Below are 22,418 nucleotides of genomic sequence, written 5' to 3'. Positions count from 1 at the left end.
CACGCAGCGCCTTTACAGAGCGCTGTCCCGCTGCGGACAGCGGGCGGTGCGCTGTGAGAGGCCGTGCCGCGCGCTGCCGCTTCCCGCCCAAACAGTCCCCGGCCGCGAGAGCGGAGCCGCGTGGGGAGCGCCGCGACACTAAGCGGCACCTCGGCTCCCTCATCCAGCGCGGAACCCCGCTGGCTGTCAGCGCCGACCGCGCACCGAAAGGGGCGGTCCTCGAGGCGGGGTGAGCGGCGGGGCGGGGCCGCGAGGGCGGCGCGGGGCGGTCGGCGGTCGTCCGCAGGTGCGGGGTGAGCCGCAGCCGCGCAGCCCGCGCCGGCCCCGCCTGGATGTGCGCGGAGGCGGAGGCGGCGCCGGGCAGCGCGCAGGGTCCCGCTATGGCCCTGGCGTTCTGCGGCGACGAGGGCAACTCCACCGCCTACAACGTGGACCACGGCGTGCTCAACAACGGCTGCTTCGTGGACGCGCTCAACGTGGTGCCGCACGTCTTCCTGCTCTTCATCACCTTCCCCATCCTCTTCATCGGTGAGCGCTTCCTCGACCCCTCCCGCCCCGTGCCCGCCTCGCCTCGTCCTGCCGCGCGCTGCCCCTCTGGCAGCGTTGCCGTGCCGCGCCGCCCGCCCCCGGCTCCCTTTTCTGCCCGTCCGGGCCCCGCTTCCCGCTGCGGGATTCCTCGGCCTCTGTGCTGCCGACCGCGGCTCGGGCACGGGGCACGGGGTCGGGCGGAGCGGCTGCGAAGCGCTGCTGCAAGCCTGGCGAGTAAGCGTCGTGTGATCCGATAAACCCGCTGCCGGCGTGTGTGGCAGCCCTCCTTATCGCTGGTAACGACGGGGGAGGGCTGCTGTAACGTGCTGTGTCCGCAGTGGCTATCATCTGATAACCTAAAACTGGGGCTGCCGGTAGGTGGCCCAGTCGCTTAACGCATGGCTCTGCCGCTGCTTCTGGGCACCTGAAGGCCTGGCTGGCTGGGGCCCGGGGCAGCCCTGCCCGTGGCAAGGGGGTGGAACCTGATGGTCTCTATAGCCCTTTCCAACCCAAGCCGTTCTATGAGTTTATGATATGCTAAAATGTTTGAAAAATGTTTAATTTGCATAGTAAGTTGCCAAGAGTATGGGAATTCTAGGCTGCGTCCTGTCTGTTTTGTTGACTTCGTTCAGTTCTGAAAGGATTCAGATGTGTGCTTGCTTAACATCATGGTTTGGTTCATTTTAATACGCTTTGTTTCTTACACATATACTTTTCTGTATGCAGGAAATATATGTGTCACTTTTGTTAAAAAAACAAACGAACCTCTTTTTCTATTAAGGATGGGGAAGTCAGAGTTCCAAAGTCCATATCCATCACAGCACATGGCTGCATTTTCCTGGCCACAATCTCCGCTGGATTCTAACTTTTATCCTTCTGTTTGTGCTGGTGTGTGAAATCGCAGAGGGCATAGTGTCTGATGGGTGAGTCTGTGTCTCTGTTCTCCTGATAGCATTGAGCGTTTCAAAATAATTCTGGGCTGTTGTCCCTCTGTTTAAATTCTCATCTGGGCTGTATTCCCTATATACTGTTACTTGTGATTATAAACATGTAATCTATGTTTTTGGTGATTAACCTACCGACCTTGTATCAGAAATTCCACAGACCTTGCCAAGCATGCACGCACAAAATTGACCTTAATCGTTTTTAGTTCAGCTTAATGACAGCATCTTTCCAAAGAGCAATCAGAGATAAATCCTAATGATTCAAGCAGATGGTGACATTTTCCCGACGCGTTCTATGTCCAAGGATCCAGTCCCACAGTCTTTACTCAGGCAGAACTCCCATGGGCACAGTAGATCACAGCGCTTCCCCCCCACCCTCCCACCTCAGTTCTGTTCATTGTAATAAAAGGAGCAGATCTGTTGGACATCATCTCACCTGATAGAACTGCTTCTGAGGTACCAGTGGTATTTGTAGCACATCTCATCTCTTGCCTTGAGCAGAGCATCTCACATCGTTTTGATGAAAAAGATTTGCTTTCTCCAAATTTAAATCTATTAGAGCCTTCATTTGATTTGATCTGTACTGATTGTGGCTTGATTGTATTCCTTCCCGGTCAAGTTATAGAGGGGAAAAGGCTATTATTTGAATATCTGTCCTGTGTTTCCTTTAATCCATCACTTGTTACTCAAAGAGGAGAATCTTTCAACAGGTAGGTGTAGGGGAAAATTATTCTGAGTAAAACAAGTGATCCAGAAAATTGATTTATCACGAAGAAAGGTAAAGTCCTATCATGGTGACTGTGAACATCAATTTCTAAAGAAAGGTCTGATTTTCATAACAGCATGAATTTCCATCCTGAGGGTTGTAAGGTTGAAGCTGCTCATTAAATAGAATAAAACCTCTCAGTTTAGCCATTTATATCACAGATGTCCATCAACCAGTGTGAGACACACTGCAGAATTCAGCTGTAAAAGCTGATATCACTATCATTATAATTTCTCTTAAATATGTAAATAGGATATTTTTCAGAGCCAGGTTTTTTATTTGCTTTTTGAGAGTCTTTTTCAAGCTTATATGTGCGAGGCTCAGAGCAACATCTGCCTCGAGTTTTCTGTTTTATTTTGTTTTTAAACATAACGGGAGGGTATGATTACTTACTACTTAAGCTGACCCAGTACGCTGCTGTTAAGTAATAAGTGTCACCTGGCAGGAATCAAAGCTCCTAGTTCACCTGAGGGAGTGCCAGCCCACAGCCATGCCTCCCAGCTGAGCAGGCTGTGAGCACACCAGTCTATAAAAGCAGATTTTGAGATTCACCAGCTTTCTGAGACCAGAATGTACTATATTGCTAAGTCCTTGCAGCAGTGATTGGTTGCCAAAGGTTTTGGCAATGGGAGATGGAGAAACTGTACCTCTTGACAATATAGGAAACGTTATTGCTTTTGTGAAAGAAGGAATAGAGGGGAAAATGGCAAGTAGGAGGAAAGAGGTGGGGGGGAATGATTGTATCTCTCTTTATACAAAGTTAATAAAGCTGGTTGAGAATTCCCCTATTCCCAAAGGCTGTGTTTTCCAGCATTCTATCCATTGCTATACGAAGCAAAGTGTCAGGACTTTTGCTTCATAGGACAGCACTTAGGGGTGTGTGATTCTGTGGTAGATTTTGTTTGATACGTGGTAAGTACTGAAAACAGTACGCAGTGTAAGTTCGATGCTGTCATGCTGTTTTTTTCGCTTAAATTGGAGGAAGAAAAACATTTTCACAAAACGTTTCAGTAGGAAATCTTAAAGTGTGCTGTCATTTAGTGCTCTCTACATATTTTGATGGGCAGCTCCCAAACTAGTTTAGCTTAAATTAACTTTTCTCATTTTGGAACTGAGCTGCTTGTTCTAAATTAAACAGTGTTCCTGCTAACTTCAGTAGGAAATAAGAATGTGCACATTTCGCTTTCCGTGTGGGGGAAGAATTTGAAATCTGACTGTGTGATTTAGGAGCACAAATCCCATTGAAAACTGGGTAACTTTGCATCTATCAACCATCTTAGAAAGTCCTACTTTCAGGCTGTGTACAAAACAGACTTCATAAATTTGAAGGGAAGCATTTAAATAGCTGAGATCGATTCTAATTGTTTTTGTTTGTTTGTTTCAAGGGTTTCAGAATCCCGCCATTTACACCTGTACATGCCGGCTGGGATGGCATTCTTGGCAGCCATCACGTCTGTTGTCTACTACCATAATATCGAAACATCCAATTTTCCAAAGTTATTGATCGGTACGTTTCTCATCTTGAAAACCTTGCAAGTGTGACTGTTGGTGCTGTGCACCTGCTCCTTCTGTCATGTGTCACTGCAGTCTTAGCTTGTGTAACCAGACTCAGTTCTGGATAACACAGGTTTCCCAAAATGGCTTATTTTCAGTGCTTTTGAATTCCAATTATGTTCTGTGTGGTGTGTTTTCAGGGATCCGCTGGGCCGAAGGCTTCTTTGGGAGAAACTAGATTTGTGGGAAAAGTAGCAGATGTTAGAACTCAAACTCTGACTATAAAAGCCATCCATATCCCGCTGCTTGTCAGCGTGTTACATTTAATCATGATATAAAATTGAAGCTGTCTTCGTGTCTGTGATATGTTGGAATATATGAGGAGTCAAGAGAAATGAATGATGCCAGTGACTTTCACCCTGGATGTATTACTTTCTTTGCCGGTTCTTCTCATTCCTAAAACTTCCTTTCTAAATTGCTTTAAGTCAGGGCATTTTTCTATTGGGAAGGTGTAAGAACTGCCTAGTTTTGCCTGCAAGACTGTAAATAAGCTGTAGCTAACTGTAGGAAATCAGTTACTGCTGACAGGCACAGTTGGTGATGGGTTCTGGACAGTTGGAGTAGATGGCAGACTGTGGAAGAATATGTGTTTAGCCATCCTATTGCCTCATTAGATTCACTTTCAGCTCATTTTCTATATTAATGGATCCTTCTGGGGTTTGTCTTTATGTCATTGTGGTTCTGTGAATCAGAGTTCTGTTGTGATATGTGTCAAGTGGTAAAAAGTCAGCAACAATTTGATTTGAGAAAGCTTTTAAACACTGACAAACTGCATATTGCAGTATGCAGGCATCCTTTTCTGCAGGAGTCTGCGTGTCTCACTAAAAAAGTCTCTCCTTTTTGAGAGGTCTAATTTAGATGGTAAAGAATAAAACAACTGCAAGCAAGTAAGAAACTAAGCTTGGGTTGTTTCTATCTAAGCATGACAACCTTTATGGCTTTTTACTTGGGACTGCTTTTCTTCTTTCACTCTTCTCTTAAGTAGGATCTTATTTTATCTTTATGACCAGCTGGGGTTATACAGTCACATTTTTGGTAAGTCGACGTGGCCTACTTTTATTGTCTTCTCCTAGCTCTAAATGTTATGTTTCAGGAAAGCATTGCCCACAATCACCTATAGAAAGCAAGCTTTCATTGTTATTGGGTTTGTTTTTGCTAGTTTGTTTTCAGATGTACAATGTGGCGTTTGATAATTTAGAGTTGCTCCAATGTTCTTGCTGTTAGACCACTAAGAGTAGCACAAGTATGGATCCAGTAGTTACCCATTTTTACGTAATCCCTTCCCTTCAGAGATTTATCTCATGATAATTTTGTTTGGTATTTTGAGTACTGGTGCTGGAAGAGCTTTGGACAATGTTTGAATGATAAACAACTGTGTCAGTGAATGTTAGCAACTTAAGTGCAATTAGTAATTATGGTGCTAAAGTTAATCATGAGAAATTTTTGTTTTGTAAGAATTTCCAAGGAATTGAGGAAATCTAATCAATGCTAAATCTTAGGCAAAAAAAAGAAGGAAAATCAAACTACATTCTATTCTAATTAGTTAACCTAATTTGAATCTCAATCCAGAGTCTTCATAAGCTGAGTCATAGATCTTTGTTCTGTGTATTTTTTGGCTTTCTCTTCATTGCCATATTTTTGTGAGAATGCTGAAGAAACATTTTCAAGTCTTCATTATGTTTTCTTAGTTGTACACATTTTTTCTTACTTAACCCTGAGAATCATTGTCTTTCAGTGTTAACTGCAACTGCTTTCTATTGACAGCTGAGAGTAGGCAATGATACCTCTCTGCAAATTAGCTCAGTATGAGGTAGCTGAATATAGCTACAATTAAATCTGTCAACTCACTGGAGTACAGTGTGGCCATGAAGCAGCTTTCTCTTAGAGCCTAATATAAATAAGGTAAATGGAAGTCATGAGGAAGAGCTTATATTTATGATAACTATGTTTGAGTTTTCAAGAAGAGAAACTGAAAGAGGGTTCTTCCTTACTAAGATGTTGCAGAGAAGATGTAATATTCCACACACACAGAAAAGTGAAGTTCCACCTAATTTGAAGGCATCATTTGCCTCAGCTGGAGGATCAATGCCTGTACTTGCAGTTGGTAGCTGTATAAAATAGCAAACTGGAAACAGCATAGAGCAAAGGGTCTTCAGCTAAAGAGCCTCATAAAAAAGCTTACTGCATTCAGTGGGGAAACTCTCATTTATGTAGAAACCCTTAAGGGCTCGTTCATTCATTTTGAACAGGATAACATTTTCCAGTCCTGTGAAAGGGAGGTTTTGTTGTTTGTTTTGAAAACATTTTCCCTCTATACCATAAAAAAATTAACTCCATTTGTTGTTGTTCATAAGCAAGGGATGAATATCCTGTCATTTTGGGGAATTAGCACATTCCCTGGGGGTATTTCAGGACAAGGGTTGCAAGTTCTGATACAGATCCTGTCTCTCAGTTCTATGCCCAGGCTGCTGGCTATTTTGAAGTAGTTCTTGTTACCGTCTGTCATAAAAGTTGTTTTTTGTTCTCTGAAGCTAATCATTGAGACCAGGGTCCCAGACTGTCCAAACTATTGAAACACTTTGATCTTATCTGTTTTTCTCTGTATGATTTTGACCTGTAATTATATTTCATCAAACGCAGCTTTTCCAGTCCAACACTGATAATGGGTGGCTCTCATAAGAATTTTAGGACTCTTTGCATAGCTTTGCAGAATAGATGCAAAACAGTCGTACAGCTTAGCAGGACATGTTTTAAAGTAATTCTCATACAGAAAATTTGCTTGCTTTCTTGACATTCAAAGCTTGTGTCGGAATGGTAGTGTGTGACTGCACTATTCTTGGAGTTAATATTTGTTTTGTAGATAAACCCCAGAAATAAAACATTTGGGGAAAATTCTGAACTAACAGGACTTATTATACTGAATGGGGCAGTAGTATGAGAACGTGTGATTTTTCTTCTCATTCAGTAAAGATTTCTTCTTTCTGTTCTACTAATCTTGATTATAGGACTGCCTCCCTGTTCTTGACAGTAATCTAGTTTCCTAGTTTAAACATCTTGTACCTTGGCATCATTGTTAATTCCCTCGCATCAGCAAGTTGCTGACGGCTCTCCACATTTGTAAGCTGGACTTACAGTTGCTGATGTCTTTGAGCACTTTCTGTAGTGCTGCAGCAAGACACTGAGAAAGCAAATACATGTTTTTCTTGTCATTTAGAGCATATTCCAGCTGTTGCGCCATGGCAGCTATAGCAGCAAAAACAACAACAAAAAATCATGTAAAATATCATAACCCTATAAACTGTTTCCTTAAGAGATGGGATCAGCAGCTGGTTTATTGTGTATTAAGTGGCTTGGAATGTGTTTCTAAAATCACCGGGGCTTGCTGCAGGGATAACTTGTCTGTAACTGACAGTAGCACAAGTAGTTTTAGAGAAGAAGTTCAGTAGGGCTCTCAAACCTGGAGTACTTTGTTCAGCTCTGGGACCCTCAGCATAAGAATGACATGGAGCTCTTAGAGCAGGTCCAGGGGAGGACCATGATGATGTTCAGAGAATGTGAAGACAGGCTGAGAGAGTTGGGAAAGTGAAGGCTCCAGGGAGAACCTTGCTGTACCTCAAAGACTCCTACAGGAGAGGTGGAAAGAACTCTTTACTGAGGAGTGCAGTGATAAGAAAAGGGTATTTTGCTTAAGGTTCAAAGAGAGTAGGTTTAGATGTTAGGAAGGAATTCTTCTCTGTGAAAATCACTGGAACAGACTGCCTGTTGGTGTCCCATCCCTGGGGGTTCAAGGTCAGGTTGGATGGGCCTTTGGGCGGCTTCATCTAGCAGATGTTCGTGCTCATGGCAGGGTGCTTGGAACTTGGTGATCTTTAAGGTCCCTTCCATCCTACGCCATTCTGTGAGAAACTCTGAAAAGTTAAATTAATATTTAGTGAAGGTCTGAACGATTTTGTTGAGTGTATATCTGTGTTATAAATTATATACGTGGAATTTGTGTTGCACAATGAAGTGCAACAGCGGTTTGAAGAAAATAGTTTTAAGTTCCTACATGCACTCCAGAGATTTGTGGGGTTAATGAGGTCAATATTCCTTCAAACCAAATTCATAGCAGTCTTGTAGAGCTAACACAGTTTGAGAAGCATCATTTATATCCACCTTCTCTTTGAGGGAGCTTCTTCCCTTAAACTCATAGCGTGGCTGCATTCTTACAACAGATGGAAATTTCCTTCACTTTGTAAAGCTTCCCAAAGATCACCAGGTATAACGGGAAAGGAATTTGGATCAAACATCTGAATATTTTTGTGTCTGCAAAATTGAATGAGGCTTCTGTTTGACGTGAGAAAGCCCACTCTGGTTTTATACATTGTTGCATTCTTTTTGAGTGAGTATTTAATAAATACTGCCTTTGTGTATTTTCACAATTATGGAGCTGATTAATGTTTTTCTTCCCTGCAGCTTTGTTGTTCTACTGGACTTTAGCTTTCATAACTAAAACCATCAAATTTGTAAAGTTCTGTGATAATGGGGTCGGATTCTCTCAGCTTCGATTTTGCCTCACAGGACTGCTGGTTGTTCTATACGGAATGCTACTAGCTGTGGAAATAAATGTCATCAGAGTGAGGGTAGGTTGAGTGTTGTAAGTCTCCTGCCCTTTCCCCCCCCCCCCCCCCCCCCACATTTCGAGGTGCTTAGTATGAAACACATTTCTAGCTGAGAAAGAGAAAATCCACTGATAAATAGAAATATATTTCAGAGTTAAGCAGGAACCCAATTTTATTAGGCCATAGCTTAAAAAATGTCAGAATGAAGTGTAGATAAGTCAGGATAAATTTCACCTGTTTAAGTGTATATTATGATTCACAATTTCAGTCATCAGAAACAAATATTTTTGTAACAAGGAAAGACTGAGTGAAAACAATTGTCCGCACTAAGAGAGAGTGTTAGACGCACAATTAACATCTTTCATTTTCCAGGAGATAATTTCAGTAGCTGATTTATTGGGGCAAATAAGATTGCTGTGTAGCCTCCCAGTTGTGTATGTTTCTTTGTGTCTCCAGTCATAATCTAAACTAAGAGGTGGTTTTGGAACCCTCTGGGTAGATAATAGCCAATGTTCTTGCCTTCAGCTGTCTCTCACCTAACCGTATGTGCAAATTAAACTTAATCTCAGGAGGGAAAGAACTTCTTCCATGTAAATGTTCTGGCTGCTTCTTTCACACTAATATATGATTTATTTCCAGTCATGCTTTAAGCAACATGAGTTTTACGTATATGTCTTATATATATATATATATATATATTATTTTTTTTTTCCCTTCATGTAATAAAACTTCATCTTAAATGAGATTTGGTCATTCTGGAATTCTAAACCACAAGGAGGAATAAAAATGGTCACTGTCTACTGTCATCTTTTTTATTTTCTTTTTATTTGGATGTAACTATTAAAGGCTGTCACTGGTGCATAAAATGAGTTTGCCAGCAGCATGGATTTTTTTACTGACTACTGTGTCTATGCCAGAGTTAGGAGAGACAGGCTTATTGTTGCAGCTGCTGAAGTTTTATCTTGTCAGTAGGAAATAATCAGGAGTTTTCCCTTATTCTTAGGTGTTTTCCCTTGCTCTTTCAGCATTCAAGACAATGAAAGTATTTATTAGTGCCACATGCACTGTAGTACAGTGATTTTCTAGACTCGGGACAGCTCAGGTCATTGTGTGTTTTGAATTAGCAAAAATGAGGCACTACAGAATAGAAGATGAAACTCTGTGCCACTGTTATATTTTTCTTCAAGTGTACAAGTTTGTGCCTCTTAAAGAAAGTGATGGTGAATGTTTAGGGTATTGTATTTATAGGCTAGATACTTTAATATTCCCATGGTACCAGAGGAGAATGGATTGCTGTATTGTTTAAATTTGAATGCCCAAGTTCCATGAGTGCATCTGAGAATGCAAACCTTTGATTCACTGATGATCTGCTGTGTCCTTATCTTTTATCTATTCCGTGCTGACTTGTATTTTCTATGTGAGTGTGATTCTTCAGGGGGATTTTTTGAATTTCAGAGATATGTTTTCTTCAAAACTCCTAAAGAAGTTAAACCTCCTGAGGACCTCCAGGACCTTGGTGTTCGATTCCTACAGCCGTTTGTGAACCTGTTATCCAAAGGAACATATTGGTGGATGAACACGTTCATTAAGACTGCCCATAAAAAACCAATAGACTTGAAAACCATAGGCAAGCTTCCCATTGCCATGAGAGCTCTCACCAATTACATTCGTCTTAATGAGGCTTTTGAAGCACAGAAGGTATGCAAAACATAGAATTGTCAGTCAGCTTTCTCACTGTTTACATTTTTCATTGCTTTTTATGCTATGACCATGATATAAAATTGTGCAAACAGTTGTACCGATGAAATATCCATTAATATAGTTTTCTCTATACAGAAATGTTATGCAGTTATACCTTGTACAAATAACAACATTTCTCTAAACAAGCATGCAAATCAAACACGTTACTAGTTAAATGCATGTAAAATCCAAATGGCATCTATTACAATGCAGAAATTAATTACCAACTGTACTCTCTAAAACACCATTAGCATTATTCCTAAGAAGACCTTGGAATCATTCAATAGGAGAGTCAATATTAATGAAGTCTCGTAGAACTATTTTATGATGTTTGAGCTACGGTTTGTCTGTAAGAGAATTCAGAGTCAAAACTACTGTAGCTCAGATTTTACTCAGCTCCCTGTTGGGAACCAAGTGTGCTTAGAGATATCTTTTGCAGCCTATCTAGAAGGGCGTAAGCTTTTCATTCTCTGTGTTCACAGGAAAATAAAACATGTCAGTTCCCTCTCTTTTTTTCCTGCTCCCCTGGCAAGACACAAACATCAGTTCCTTGATACCTATTATGGATAGGAAAGAAATTGTAGCTTCCTTTTGTGAAGTAGAGGAGAGTACGAGTTGAAGCTTTATAGAAAAGAGTAGTTGTGATTTCTGTGCTTTTCTAGTTCAAGGATTGCAGCTGCTTGTCAGTGGATTAAAGGAGGGGGGAAAATCATGTATTGTACATTAATACAATTATATAACCCTGGATTTTCTTTTCATATTCTGGACAGAACAAAAGACCGTCTTCTCCACAGGGCTCCGGGTCCATATGGCGTGCTCTCTGCTGTGCTTTTGGGAGACCCTTACTTCTCAGTAGCACATTCCGTATTCTGGCTGACTTGCTTGGCTTCACTGGACCCCTCTGCATCTCTGGGATCGTCCACAATGTTGGAAAAGGAAATAACACCATCCGCCCACAGGTACTGCCTGTACTGGATTTGGCTGGGATGGAGTTAACTTTCCCCACAGTAGCCCACATAGTTCTGTGCTTTGTGCTGCAGCTAGAACAGCATTCATACTGCACCAGTGACTTTTCCCAAGCACTGCTGGCACAGCATCAAGTGTGCAGCTTCTCTCATTTTACTTCCACACAGCTTTTCCTTTTTTTTCCCTCTCTCTTTTTTTTCCCCCCTGGTGTTGAAGCGCTCCTTATCTCAACCCATGAGCCTTTTTTTCAAGGTATTTTCACTTCTGTTCTTTTGAGGAGGGGGAGTGAGAGCAGTGTGGTAGTGATCAGCTGCCTATGTGTGAAACCACCACACTATAGAAATGTTGTAAGAATAGGTGTCAAAAAAAGTAGTGCTAAAAGTGTATCTTATTGATTCTTAGTAAAGACGGTGACTGCAATGTATTTGTGCATGCTATGAGTGCTAGTATGTATGTAATGGCTACTTTGGCATTTATTCCTGGGTGGTGAACATTAATGTGTTACCTGCACATTTCATCAGGCTTGCGTTTGGGGAAATAATCTCATTCATGATGAAACACTCAGAATCTTGCTAATACTGTAAGTATTTCAAGTACAGTTGTGACAGAGATTAAACCATGTGTGTGGCTAAATACTTCTTGGAAAGGCAAAAAGATGTTTATAAAAGACTTAGCGTCTTTTATGAAATGAATTATTGATACATGTTGCAATCTTTGGCCTAATATTTGGAGTGTCTTATATACCAAATAGATCCAATGAAAACCACTCAAAGCAGGAAATTAAAGAAGTAAGGCTACAGAGGATGTGTTGTGAAGTGCTATGGAAGCTTTTGAGGTGCTTCTTGATAATTTATTTGGAATACTTGATGCCTCAGCTGAAATTATACCAAAATTATACCAAATATCTATTTACGGGTTATCCTGTTTAATTTTCCTACTGAAATGCCAGCCAGTGCTCCCCTGTTAAGATGCTCGAGTCTGGTAGACAGGCTCCTAACAGAGTGTTATCCAGCTTTGATATTGTCACCATGTCTGGCTAAGTGGTGGCCTTGTGGTTGCAATGTATACCACTGAGGGATCACATAGCAGCACTGTTCACTGATGGCGATAGTCCATGAGTAACCATTAACAGTTCATTTTACCTTTGATTAAAAGGCTCCACTGAGGCTTTTTCTTCTGTTTCAGCCTGATTTATAGCATTGTTTTTCTGTTAAGAGGCTAATTACTTTTCCAACTGAAAGTTGCTTTTTCTGAATTAGATGAGCTACCTTTTTAAAATGTACTCAGGTTTTCTGTTTGAACTGTTTGTAAATAGACTGATGTGTTCAGGGAAATCTCTTAGATATACATACGCTCGTTCCTAGTCAGCTCAATCATGTCTGGAAAAACTACACTTGCTCTGCAGTTAGGAATATTATATCCTTACTTGTTTAGAATTACAAAGGAGAACCATGCCTTTTAAAATGTTTGCTCCTGAGAGCTTCACAGCTGTAGGAAATAAACCTTTTAAAACACCATGTTATGAAAGTAAAGCTACAGGGAATCATTGCTTATATCTGATGTGCTGCTGCATATGATGGATTTGGACAGAATTTCCTTACAGTTGGACAGAATTAGACAAGCAAAGTAAGCTGTGAGTGCAATGGGGAGCACCTACTTAGCCATTGCTTAGTGTGACTTTTCTTCACTAGAAACAGTGTAGACTGGGGAGGTGTTGTACCCAACTTGGCTCTTTCAAACAGTTCTGTCTTTGAAACTGCAGGCAGAGATAAATCTTAAGATACATTTTCTCTGTCCTTCAGGTCCTTTGTGACAAATGGAAACTGCCACAGAGCTGGAGCTCTGAGGCCACGTGGGTGTCACAGGCGGTATTAACTGCTTGAGTTTGTACTACAGTTAGACATGGCAGCATCTTAAATTCTGTCACGTTCTTCATGTTTATTTATAACTCCAGTATCAATATTTATGGACACCCCTGGAACGTTCTCTTGACATGAATTTGAGTGTTAGGCCCTTCACACCAAGGAAGAGACTGTCAGAACAATATGTTTATGTTTTGTTGGTGGCGTCTTTTGTTTTGCAGCATTAGGGTTGGTATTTCTACCGTTAGGAATGCTTGTTGACATAATATATTGAAATGATACATTAAGCCTACAGAATCATTATTTAAATAGATCTAGAAGGCATAGGACTCGGTGTAAGAAAAGGCCCAGTACTGACATTTAAGACTCTCTTAGTCAACAGTCTGTAAATATTTGGAACAGTGGCCTTTTGCTTGGCCATCCGCTGGGCTGTGCCTGCTAGTACTTCAGAAATCATCCTGAAGTGATGAGGAGGGTGGGACACTGAATGTCTCCAAAATCATTTTTTGAGAACAAAACATCTCATTAGTTCTGTCAGTTTCTCAGAGTTATTTGCCATACATTCAAAAGGTTCAGCAGTTGCTTAGATATTTCCTTACACTTCCCAGAGGCTGGTGAGTGTGCTTAGAAAATTACTGTAGTTTAGTCACATAGGTGCTCAGTGACTGTAAACCATCACAGCCTGTGATGCATGTGAGAGTTTGTGCATATGTTGGTGTAGGATGTCTCTGTGTGTGGTGTTTATATATATATATGTGTGTGTGTGTGTGTGTTCATCTTGTTCATCTTCCTTTTCACTCAAGCTGTGTACTGGAATCAAAAAAATGAGAACTTTGATTCCTCTTTTCGATCCTGCTTACCTATTATCTAATGTTTTAACATCTACATCAAAATATATATAAAAAAAAACAGCCTATATATTTAAAAAAATGACAAAGTAGCATGAGCTGCAGTAATTAGCAGTGTATGTAGGTCAGCATTAAAACTCCACTGCCTTTGTCACTGCCTTTGGTATAATGCACTGCAATCTGCAACCTTTGTGGCTGTGATAACACTGACATGGCAGCAAAGAGAAAGGATGTCTTTGCTCATAATCTTTCAGTATTGCAAACATGTATGTTGATATGTTGGGTGTGACTTTCACCCCGGGCGAGCCTGTGTTCAATTAACAAGAATTTATGGGGAAGAACTGTTAAAGTTATAGCTGCTCTGTGAAAGGACAACTCAGAGGAAATATTGTCACAAGTTGTTGTGAGTTAAGATATGCCTGAGGACATGGCACATTTACATAACAAATGTAAATGATGCTGGGTTTATCCCAAATATGTGTATTTTTCTCTCACCCAAACTGCTGACTTATGCATATTCTACTTTGAGAATAGATGCAGTGCACAGGAAACAACAGGTGGCTCTTGAACTTGGACGGTTAAATACTAGGTACAGTTTGTCTACTTTACATATGCCTAATGCTTAGGAGCATAGATATTAATAAGTGTGAAAATAAACTGGAAGCATGTAATTGGCTGAGGGCTTGGACAGTTTATCAGTTTCTCTTTTCCACCATTAAGACTTTACAGATAACACAGGAGAAGACTTAGTTACACTTACATTTTCCAGGTGTGGTACATTTTCTAAAGCTTCCAGCTAAATGTTAAGTCCCGGGTTGTCTTACTTTTCAGAATTACAGCAAGAAAAACTTACGTTCACAGTTACGTCTTGCAGGAGTCAAAGGCAAGTTAACCTGACTTGAAAGGCTGAACTTGTAAGACTATATAAGGCTATAACCTGGAAAGGTTACAGTTACTGCACCACAGACCTTTTGTAGTATATAATGCTGCTATTGCCTGTTTGAATTACTGTCAAATTTACAGTCATTTATGGCTTAAAATCTATTTACGTCACTGATAACTAAATCTATAATTAAATGTTTCTATCTGATTGTAATTATTGGCACGTACTGCAATCGTTCGCAAAGTTTTACATCTGATACAAATTGAAGGAAGAAAGCACATCCAGCAGTTGCCTGTGTTTTCTTTCAATTGGAAGATTCCATGTGTATGAATACTTTCTTGGAAGGCTTTTCTCAGTGCTAATGCCTTATTTTTAGTTCAGTGTTCCCACAGATTGCAGAAGTGTTTATGTACATTCAAAACTGGTTGAAGTCAAAGCACCTGGCTGAGCTGGCAATAAATTATTGAATTCATTCTGTTTTCAAAGTATGGAATTTGATGCCTTCGAATAAGACTGACAGAAGTTTTCCATACTGTTGTAAGGTACTGCACTGTATGCTTGCTTGAAAGGATATGACCATAAAGCAGCCTCCTCATGTGAATAAGGAGCATTTGAGTCAACAAAGACTTACAGAAATGGTATCATAATTACTAGCTTTGTGTCCACCCTTGGTTTGAATCTCAGTAGCTTGTAACAAATAAAACATAACCAGTTAAAGAGGGTGAGCAGAAGAAATGTATACACATCTGTGCTGCATCGTGATGAATGTTCTTTGACTGGTGTTTACTTTGGCAAGTGTTGGAAGAGTCAACCACAATTCATTTTTAAACGATCAGATATTTATGGAGAACGACTCCTTGATGTCTATAGATGACCCGGACACCTCAAGAGATGGTTAAACTGTTGTGTGTGTGGATCAGGGTAGTTTCCTCTCATGAGAAGGAATATTCTGTAAGGTGGAAGGCACTGTGTCAGGAAGCTTGTGCCAGATGTGTTCTTACGCATCTCTCAGAGTAATACTCTTTTGTTCATTAACTGGTTTACTTATTGCAAAGGCAAATGTAGATTTCCCTGCTTTTAATACTATGAATCACCATACTGGTGGCAAGGGGATAGGTAGCTACAATAATGGCAGGAACCATTGTGGCTATTAAAAGATGGAATAGAAAGAGATTGAAAAAGTATCCTAAAGCTCTGCTTCCTCTGGCAAATGAAGTGGCCTGTTGGGTTGCCATAGCTATAAGGCCTCATTTTTGCATTTCTTGTTGACCCTGCTCCCTTTCCCCCCTTTGATTTAACTCTGGTACCCATCAGCCCATTTTGTGGTCTGACTTGACTCATCAAATTAGAAGGAAGCTAGCAGATTGTTTTTCCTGTGCTGCTTGTCTTGTTAGTGATTTGAATTGTCTGAGCGAGAGATCCAATAAGATCCCAGAGTAACACACGAAAAGCTACAGAAGAATGCAGCTTGGAGCAGCCTTGGTGCAATTAAAGGTAGAGAAATGTGCATCCCTTTTTCAGTTGGCTTGACTTCATCTTGCAAAACCACAACTTTAAAACTGGGCTTAGCCTCTGTATAAATTTCTCATGTGGGATTTTTATAAAGAGTTAACTGCAAGACACAAATGAGATGTAATAAAATGTACGGTCAATGAGTGTTTATGAAATGTGGTTTATTAAGTGTTACTGTAGTCTTAAAAGCTTTAACAGCACATAAACTATCTATTCTAGAAATGTGCTCAGTGAGGAGTACAGCAGAGGGAGGAAGAGACATTCTAGTTTCAGGGGGTTCTTAAAATGAGGCAGACTCTGAACTAGCTGTGGCACTGAGCGTGTCCAGTAAATGCTCTGTTTTCCCAGTGAATTGTACACATGCTTCAAAGTGCACTCCAGTGATCTCACAAACATGGTAGGAGATGGTGACCACAAGTAAAAGAAATAAACAAGTGCCGGACAAACCTGCTAAATACCACAAACTGAGATGACATGCGTATTTCCAGGAGTTAGAAGGATGTGTTCTACAACAAGTGGAGAAGGTCACTTTGGCGTTTGGTAACCTTAGATGTCAAAATAAGGAGACAGGTTTTTCTGAAGGGTGTGAACTAGTCCTTTCTGACAGTGGGCATTGCATTCCTTTAGTAAATGATGATACTGAGTTACTCAAAGCATCTTAGAATTTTGGAAGGATATCAGAAATCCTATGAATGTCACTTTGCATTTAAATAGAATTTACTGAGTTGGCAGATTCTATGACTGTCTCCTTGAACTGCTAAACGGTGAGGTTTCACATCATGTTTGTAAGCACTTTCAAAGTAATAAACTATGGTTATCTGCTTGTTAATTATGCAGAACTGATAAGTAAATTACAATTGCACCTGATTTCTAATTTTTTTAACTTTTTCTTTTTATTTTTTAGACTAAAATTCTTGGTGTTTTCTTCATTTCATCTCAAGAGTTCCTGTCCAATGCATACGTTTTGGCTGTACTCTTGTTTTTTGCCCTACTGTTGCAAAGGACGTTTCTCCAAGCATCCTACTATGTTGCTATTGAAACAGGAATCAACTTGAGAGGTGCAATACAGGTAGCCAATACATCATTTTAGCTTGTTTTCATGTAGCCATATATATATTTGTAAATATATATATATATATATATATATATATGGCAATATATAAGGCAAGTGGAAGAATTCTCTCCTGAAATAAATTCAACGTCACCATTGTTGTTAAAGATTGCTTAAATTTCAACTGAGATTCTGTTTTTGTTCTGTATGATATTTTTAATACCCGTTCATTGTATTTGGTAGTAGAGATGAAAATATACTTTGGACATAAAGATAGATTGTATTTACAATGCACGGAGTAGCATGGGTCGTGCCTTCAGACGACTAGGTGCTGTGAAGTCTGTAATTACTGAACTTTAGGTCAGTAAAATGCAAGCCTTAGTGACTACTGTGAACAGCAAATCAAAGTTGTATATAGCATACAAAAATCTGTGCCTGGAAGATGAGTAAGTGAGAGAATTGGGAGTTATATTACAGTGTGATACTTCTAATTGCACTGGCTGATATCTGTCCTTTGACATCTTGAAAGGCAACCCTATAAGTTACAGTGTTTATCCACTGAACTTCATAGACCCGCAGAGAGTCTTGATGTAGGTGGATGCTTTCAGTAGCAACATAATTATTTAATCCTCTTTTGATCATGCACTTGGAAGCAGTTGTCGGCTGCCAGACTTCTGGATTACACCTACTGGCTTTATCGTACTAGAGTGTGGTAGAAAGTACCCAAAGAAATAAAAACTGAACTTAAAGCATACAAGGCACAAAACATATCAAGCAGAGGCACTTTAACTGACTGAAAAATATGTGGGCTGCAGCAACTAGAAAATGGTAAAAGGGGAATTGCAAGAAAATAATATTACATTCCCATCTGTGTAGTTTAAGAAAAATCTCCATTCTGTACACTCAGGCATTACACAGAAGCTGAGATAATGCCGACAGTCATACTGGTCAGACTGGAAAATTTTTAGGAATCATTTGAAGCAGCATAATTAACGTTAATGGCACTTTCCCAGCCAGTATTTAATGATAAATTCTTTTTTCTATAACTTTTCAGTTTCTTTACATCTTTGGTCTCTTTATTCCCCTCTATGAATCTACAGCTGTTCCACAAGCCCAGTATGACTTCATGCTTCATGATGGCACTTGATCAGACAACATTTTCTGAGTCAAGGTGCCATCTATTAGTAACATTTCATGACTAAAGCATGATTGTGCAGCCTTTTAGCTAACAAGCTGGTGAAAGTGCCCTTTGACTGTTGTGTACTAAGTTGATGTTGTTGTTTATACATGGTGTCTGGTTCTATACTAAGGTAACTCATTCAGTGTAGAATCAGTCCTGTTACATTATTTGCCTGTGAATTAATGTTTGCTATGGAACTGGGCTTTCTAGCCAAAATATAAGAATATTCTCAGCTCTAAACCAGGAATATAGTTTAATTCTCTTAATGATCCCCAGGGGTGCAAAAAGGGAGTATTTAGACAACAGTTATGTACCTAATTGTTCACTGTGCTTCCTGTGGGCAAGCAATAGGATGCTTAAAATTTTTAATCATAACACAAAAAGCAAAACTTAACCTATTTTCATTAAAGTTCCTGAGGATTTTGGTTCCCTTGACATGCTGGATGGTACCCATGCTTTAATTTGAGTTAGAAATCTTATTTTATTTCTGTATGCTAACAATATTTCATCTATCTTCCAGACAAAAATATACAATAAGATTATGCAGCTTTCAACTTCTAACATGTCTATGGGGGAGATGACTGCAGGCCAGATCTGTAATTTGGTTGCCATAGACACAAACCAGTTGATGTGGTTCTTTTTTCTCTGCCCTAACCTTTGGGCTATGCCAGTACAGGTAAGAATATCTTTTAGTTATTAATATACATCGATTTGTAATGAACATTTGCTTTTGAATTTGAAATTGAAACTTGAAAAAAGTCTTCAAGCTATTAATGTCTACAGACATTGCAGGGTACCATCATCCGTATCTGTGAGAGAACTGTAGATATTGAAGATGTTATTAGGATTCTCCTCTTGTCTGCTGCTAAGTATGTTGTGCATTTGTAACAAGAATTTATAATGTGCAGTAGCTTGGATTATTCCTACTCTGTTGTTTATTATGTCAAGGGAGTTAACTGGAATATATTGCAATCATTTACCTTCTGAATCCCAGCAGAAGAGGCAAGAACAAGAAGCAGCAATTGAAAAGAGGCTTGACGATGCTTATTACTTGAAAGAAACCCTCACTAGATTTGACTCAAACCCTGGGAGCAAAAAGAGCCCCGTGTAAAGGCTTTCCCCCTTCCATTTTATAAACACTTTTGTTTGATTCCACTGGGATTATTTTAAAAAATCCTGTGCTCTCATATCTTTGGTTTACGGGCAGAGACAGTTTATAGTACTAATGAAATGGGAGCTTATCTCTTTAAAAACTGGCCACAAAGCAATTTCTGCTTGAAACTTCGTGTTATCTTTAGTAATTCTGTCACTGGACCACGGATTTCATTGATTTTTAAAAGTAATCAGAGGTATCACTGAGTTTCTAGTTCGTGGTGCATATATTACTTGCTCAGTCGTCACATGAAGATTTTTACATTATCATTTAACTATCATTACTCTTACTAGATCTCTACAACATACATAATAGAACCTTATTCCTGTGATGTGGCATATTTGCTGATTAAACACTGTGACTCATTTTAAGATTTGCATTTAGTTCATCTGCAGATAGGCATCAAATATTGCTAAGAAAAACTTATTGTTTCTCTGTGCACCTTGAATTCATACAAGTGTTGATACGGAAGTGGGTGAAGTATGTACAGTTTTTCTTCATGGAAGCACCCATTTGATATGCATATATATGGGAAATGATCTGCTTATGACTGCTAAATTCTGGAATGATGGAAAATTGTGTTTCCATGTGGTTTATATGAGAATGCAAGTACAGTAGGAGTCATAGATAATGCTTTATGGAAATTTCCAAATTATTATTTTTAATTAAAGATAATTATGTATTCAATTAAACTTCTATTACTGTTTCTTGTGGTCTGACTAATTTATTAGCTATTAGCGTAGTTTATATAATAGAGCGTCAATGCTTTAGATCATTCAGGAGTCAGACGTTAGAATAGTGGTAATTAACATGAGCAGCTTCTGCATCTCCTTCCAGAGAACAAGGCTCCAGCTTGCTCTCTAAATCCTTATTTAGCCAAGGACAACTTTTTTTTTCCTTAACCTTTTTTTAACATTCATTGCCTGTCCTGTACCATGCGTCCTTAAAACAACTTCTGTGAAATTTGATTATTTGAACTGGGAGTTCTGACTGAATATGGCTTTGACATTAATTTTTGGGGTACTCCTCAGCAATAATGTCATGAACGTTGAAGGCAGTTAACATTTAAAGTAGATCAGTTGCGTTTTAATGGTATTGCATTTTAGTCTCTGTAGTAAGCAAAGAATTATTCCTTCTTCGTAGAATTCTCATGTGTTGTAGATTAGTGGGTTCCAGTCATATTGGAAATGGTAGATTCTTCCCTGGGTGCAAAAAGGCTTAAATGTCAAAGAAGGATGCTATGTTATCTGGTCAATTGCCAATATTTAGTAGTAAATGGGAAGGGAATAGCTCGATGACTTAGAAGCATTTAAAAATAACTTTTATATTTGATTTAAATATCTTATGAATATTCTTATTTTTAAATAAATTTATTTCAAGTAGTTGTGGAAGTTGATATAAAGGATGTACAGATCTGTAAATCTTTTTCTACTATTCATTATGGAGGGTCCATGAAAAATAACAGTATATAGCTACCTGGAGGTTCCTATTTGTTTTGCAGCATCCACAGAATCCACAAGCTGGAGAGAACAACTCTGGGCATGTGTATGATCCTTTGACAGAATATTTTGACTGATCAAACCATGACAGTGATGCAGGGTGTAGGATGTTTGGGGGTAGGACTGGCTGTAGTGGTGGTGGGTCGAGTGTGCTGCCAGTGGTTGATTTCTGTGGAACATACCCCAGATGAAGTCAACCCAAGTCTTTCACTCACTTTCTTTTCTCCCAATAGATAATTGTTGGAGTTCTTCTCCTCTACTACCTTCTAGGAATTAGTGCCTTAATTGGAGCAGCAGTAATTATAGTACTTGCGCCTGTTCAGTACTTTGTAGCGACAAAACTCTCGCAGGCCCAGAGAAGCACATTGGTAAGTATGTTCACACTTGCATATGATATTAATGTCACTTCTGCTCTTTATGCGTTGGCCTGTGTTTAGAACTACAAAGCTGGTGGTGTGAAATTAACCAAAAACTGATTCTCAAACAGCATGCAATGTTCAAGTATATGAAATGCAAGAATGTGAGAAAATGACAACCAGTAAAGATGCAATTCGTCTTGAGGTTTGTGTTTTTCAGCCAGTATGTCTTTCCTTAACAGGAAAAAAATTAAGATCTTTCTGTCTTGTAAATATGAGTGATCAATGACCATTGACTGAAATGACCCTCTGCAGTCAGATGAGTCATGAGTTGTCTTGGTTCCTCACTTGCCTGAATTGCTTGTATCACTGCTGAGAAAGTTGCCTTATCCACCCGTTCTGAATATTTTCCCCATGTTTGACAACTGTTGAGATGCCGAGACAGCCTTATGAACCTGTAACGATGCTGGACAGCAGGATGTGGTTGTTGAAATCTCTTCTGAAACAAATTATGTGTAATGAGAAGCTTGTGCACCTTCCTGTGAGGAAAGTAATGCCTTTGCATCACCAATATACACCTTTCTAGTAGTGTAGACAGCATTCATCCCTGTATCATCCAGGCAGAGAGTCCACATCACCTAGAAGTTCCTGCAGATGGGAGAAGAGTATGTTGTGTTTGGATTGTCTGTACTGTGCAGTGAAGTGCAGCACAAAGATTATTGAGCCTGCCTGAAAACTGTAAGCAGAGTAACTACAGTGCACTGTAGTGTCAAAGCCAAGTGGCCCTGCTCAGAGTCAGGGCTCCCTACAGAATCACAGCTTCTTGCTAATGCAGCTTGGCTGCTTTGAAGCCTGGCACCATTGTTTCCACTTCACGTTAGTTTGGCAGAGCAGCGTGCCCAGTTTTAGCTTGTCTGCTTGTTCTGATCTCCTCTGTACATGCTCAGAGCGCCTATTGAAAATCCAGCCATTGTG

General features: G+C 39.9%; 1 protein-coding gene across 6 annotated transcripts in view; it reads left to right on the top strand.

Annotated features, from left to right (window-relative positions):
- The first annotated feature begins 242 nt into the window (after positions 1-242).
- Positions 243-22,418, top strand: part of ABCC8 (ATP binding cassette subfamily C member 8) — a 64,108-nt gene continuing 41,932 nt past the window's right edge. For 3 of the 6 annotated variants that reach the window (XR_011903711.1, XM_072337929.1, XM_072337930.1), the window contains exons 1-9: positions 243-528; positions 1,310-1,451; positions 3,624-3,745; positions 8,248-8,414; positions 9,849-10,091; positions 10,904-11,092; positions 17,109-17,273; positions 18,956-19,111; positions 21,321-21,455. Coding sequence is in view for 5 of the 6 variants with exons in the window: in XM_072337929.1 (XP_072194030.1) it covers positions 333-528; positions 1,310-1,451; positions 3,624-3,745; positions 8,248-8,414; positions 9,849-10,091; positions 10,904-11,092; positions 17,109-17,273; positions 18,956-19,111; positions 21,321-21,455 (1,515 nt within the window). In the remaining variant the exon portion in view is untranslated. The remainder of the gene's footprint in view (positions 529-1,309; positions 1,452-3,623; positions 3,746-8,247; positions 8,415-9,848; positions 10,092-10,903; positions 11,093-17,108; positions 17,274-18,955; positions 19,112-21,320; positions 21,456-22,418) is intronic. The other 3 variants (XM_072337927.1, XM_072337926.1, XM_072337928.1) reach the window with 3 other exon arrangements.

Source organism: Excalfactoria chinensis, chromosome 5 (assembly GCF_039878825.1).
Source record: "Excalfactoria chinensis isolate bCotChi1 chromosome 5, bCotChi1.hap2, whole genome shotgun sequence".
Classification (NCBI taxonomy): Eukaryota; Metazoa; Chordata; class Aves; order Galliformes; family Phasianidae; genus Excalfactoria; species Excalfactoria chinensis.
The sequence above is the reverse complement of the archived record's forward strand: the minus strand, read 5'-3'. Positions and strand labels throughout refer to the sequence as shown.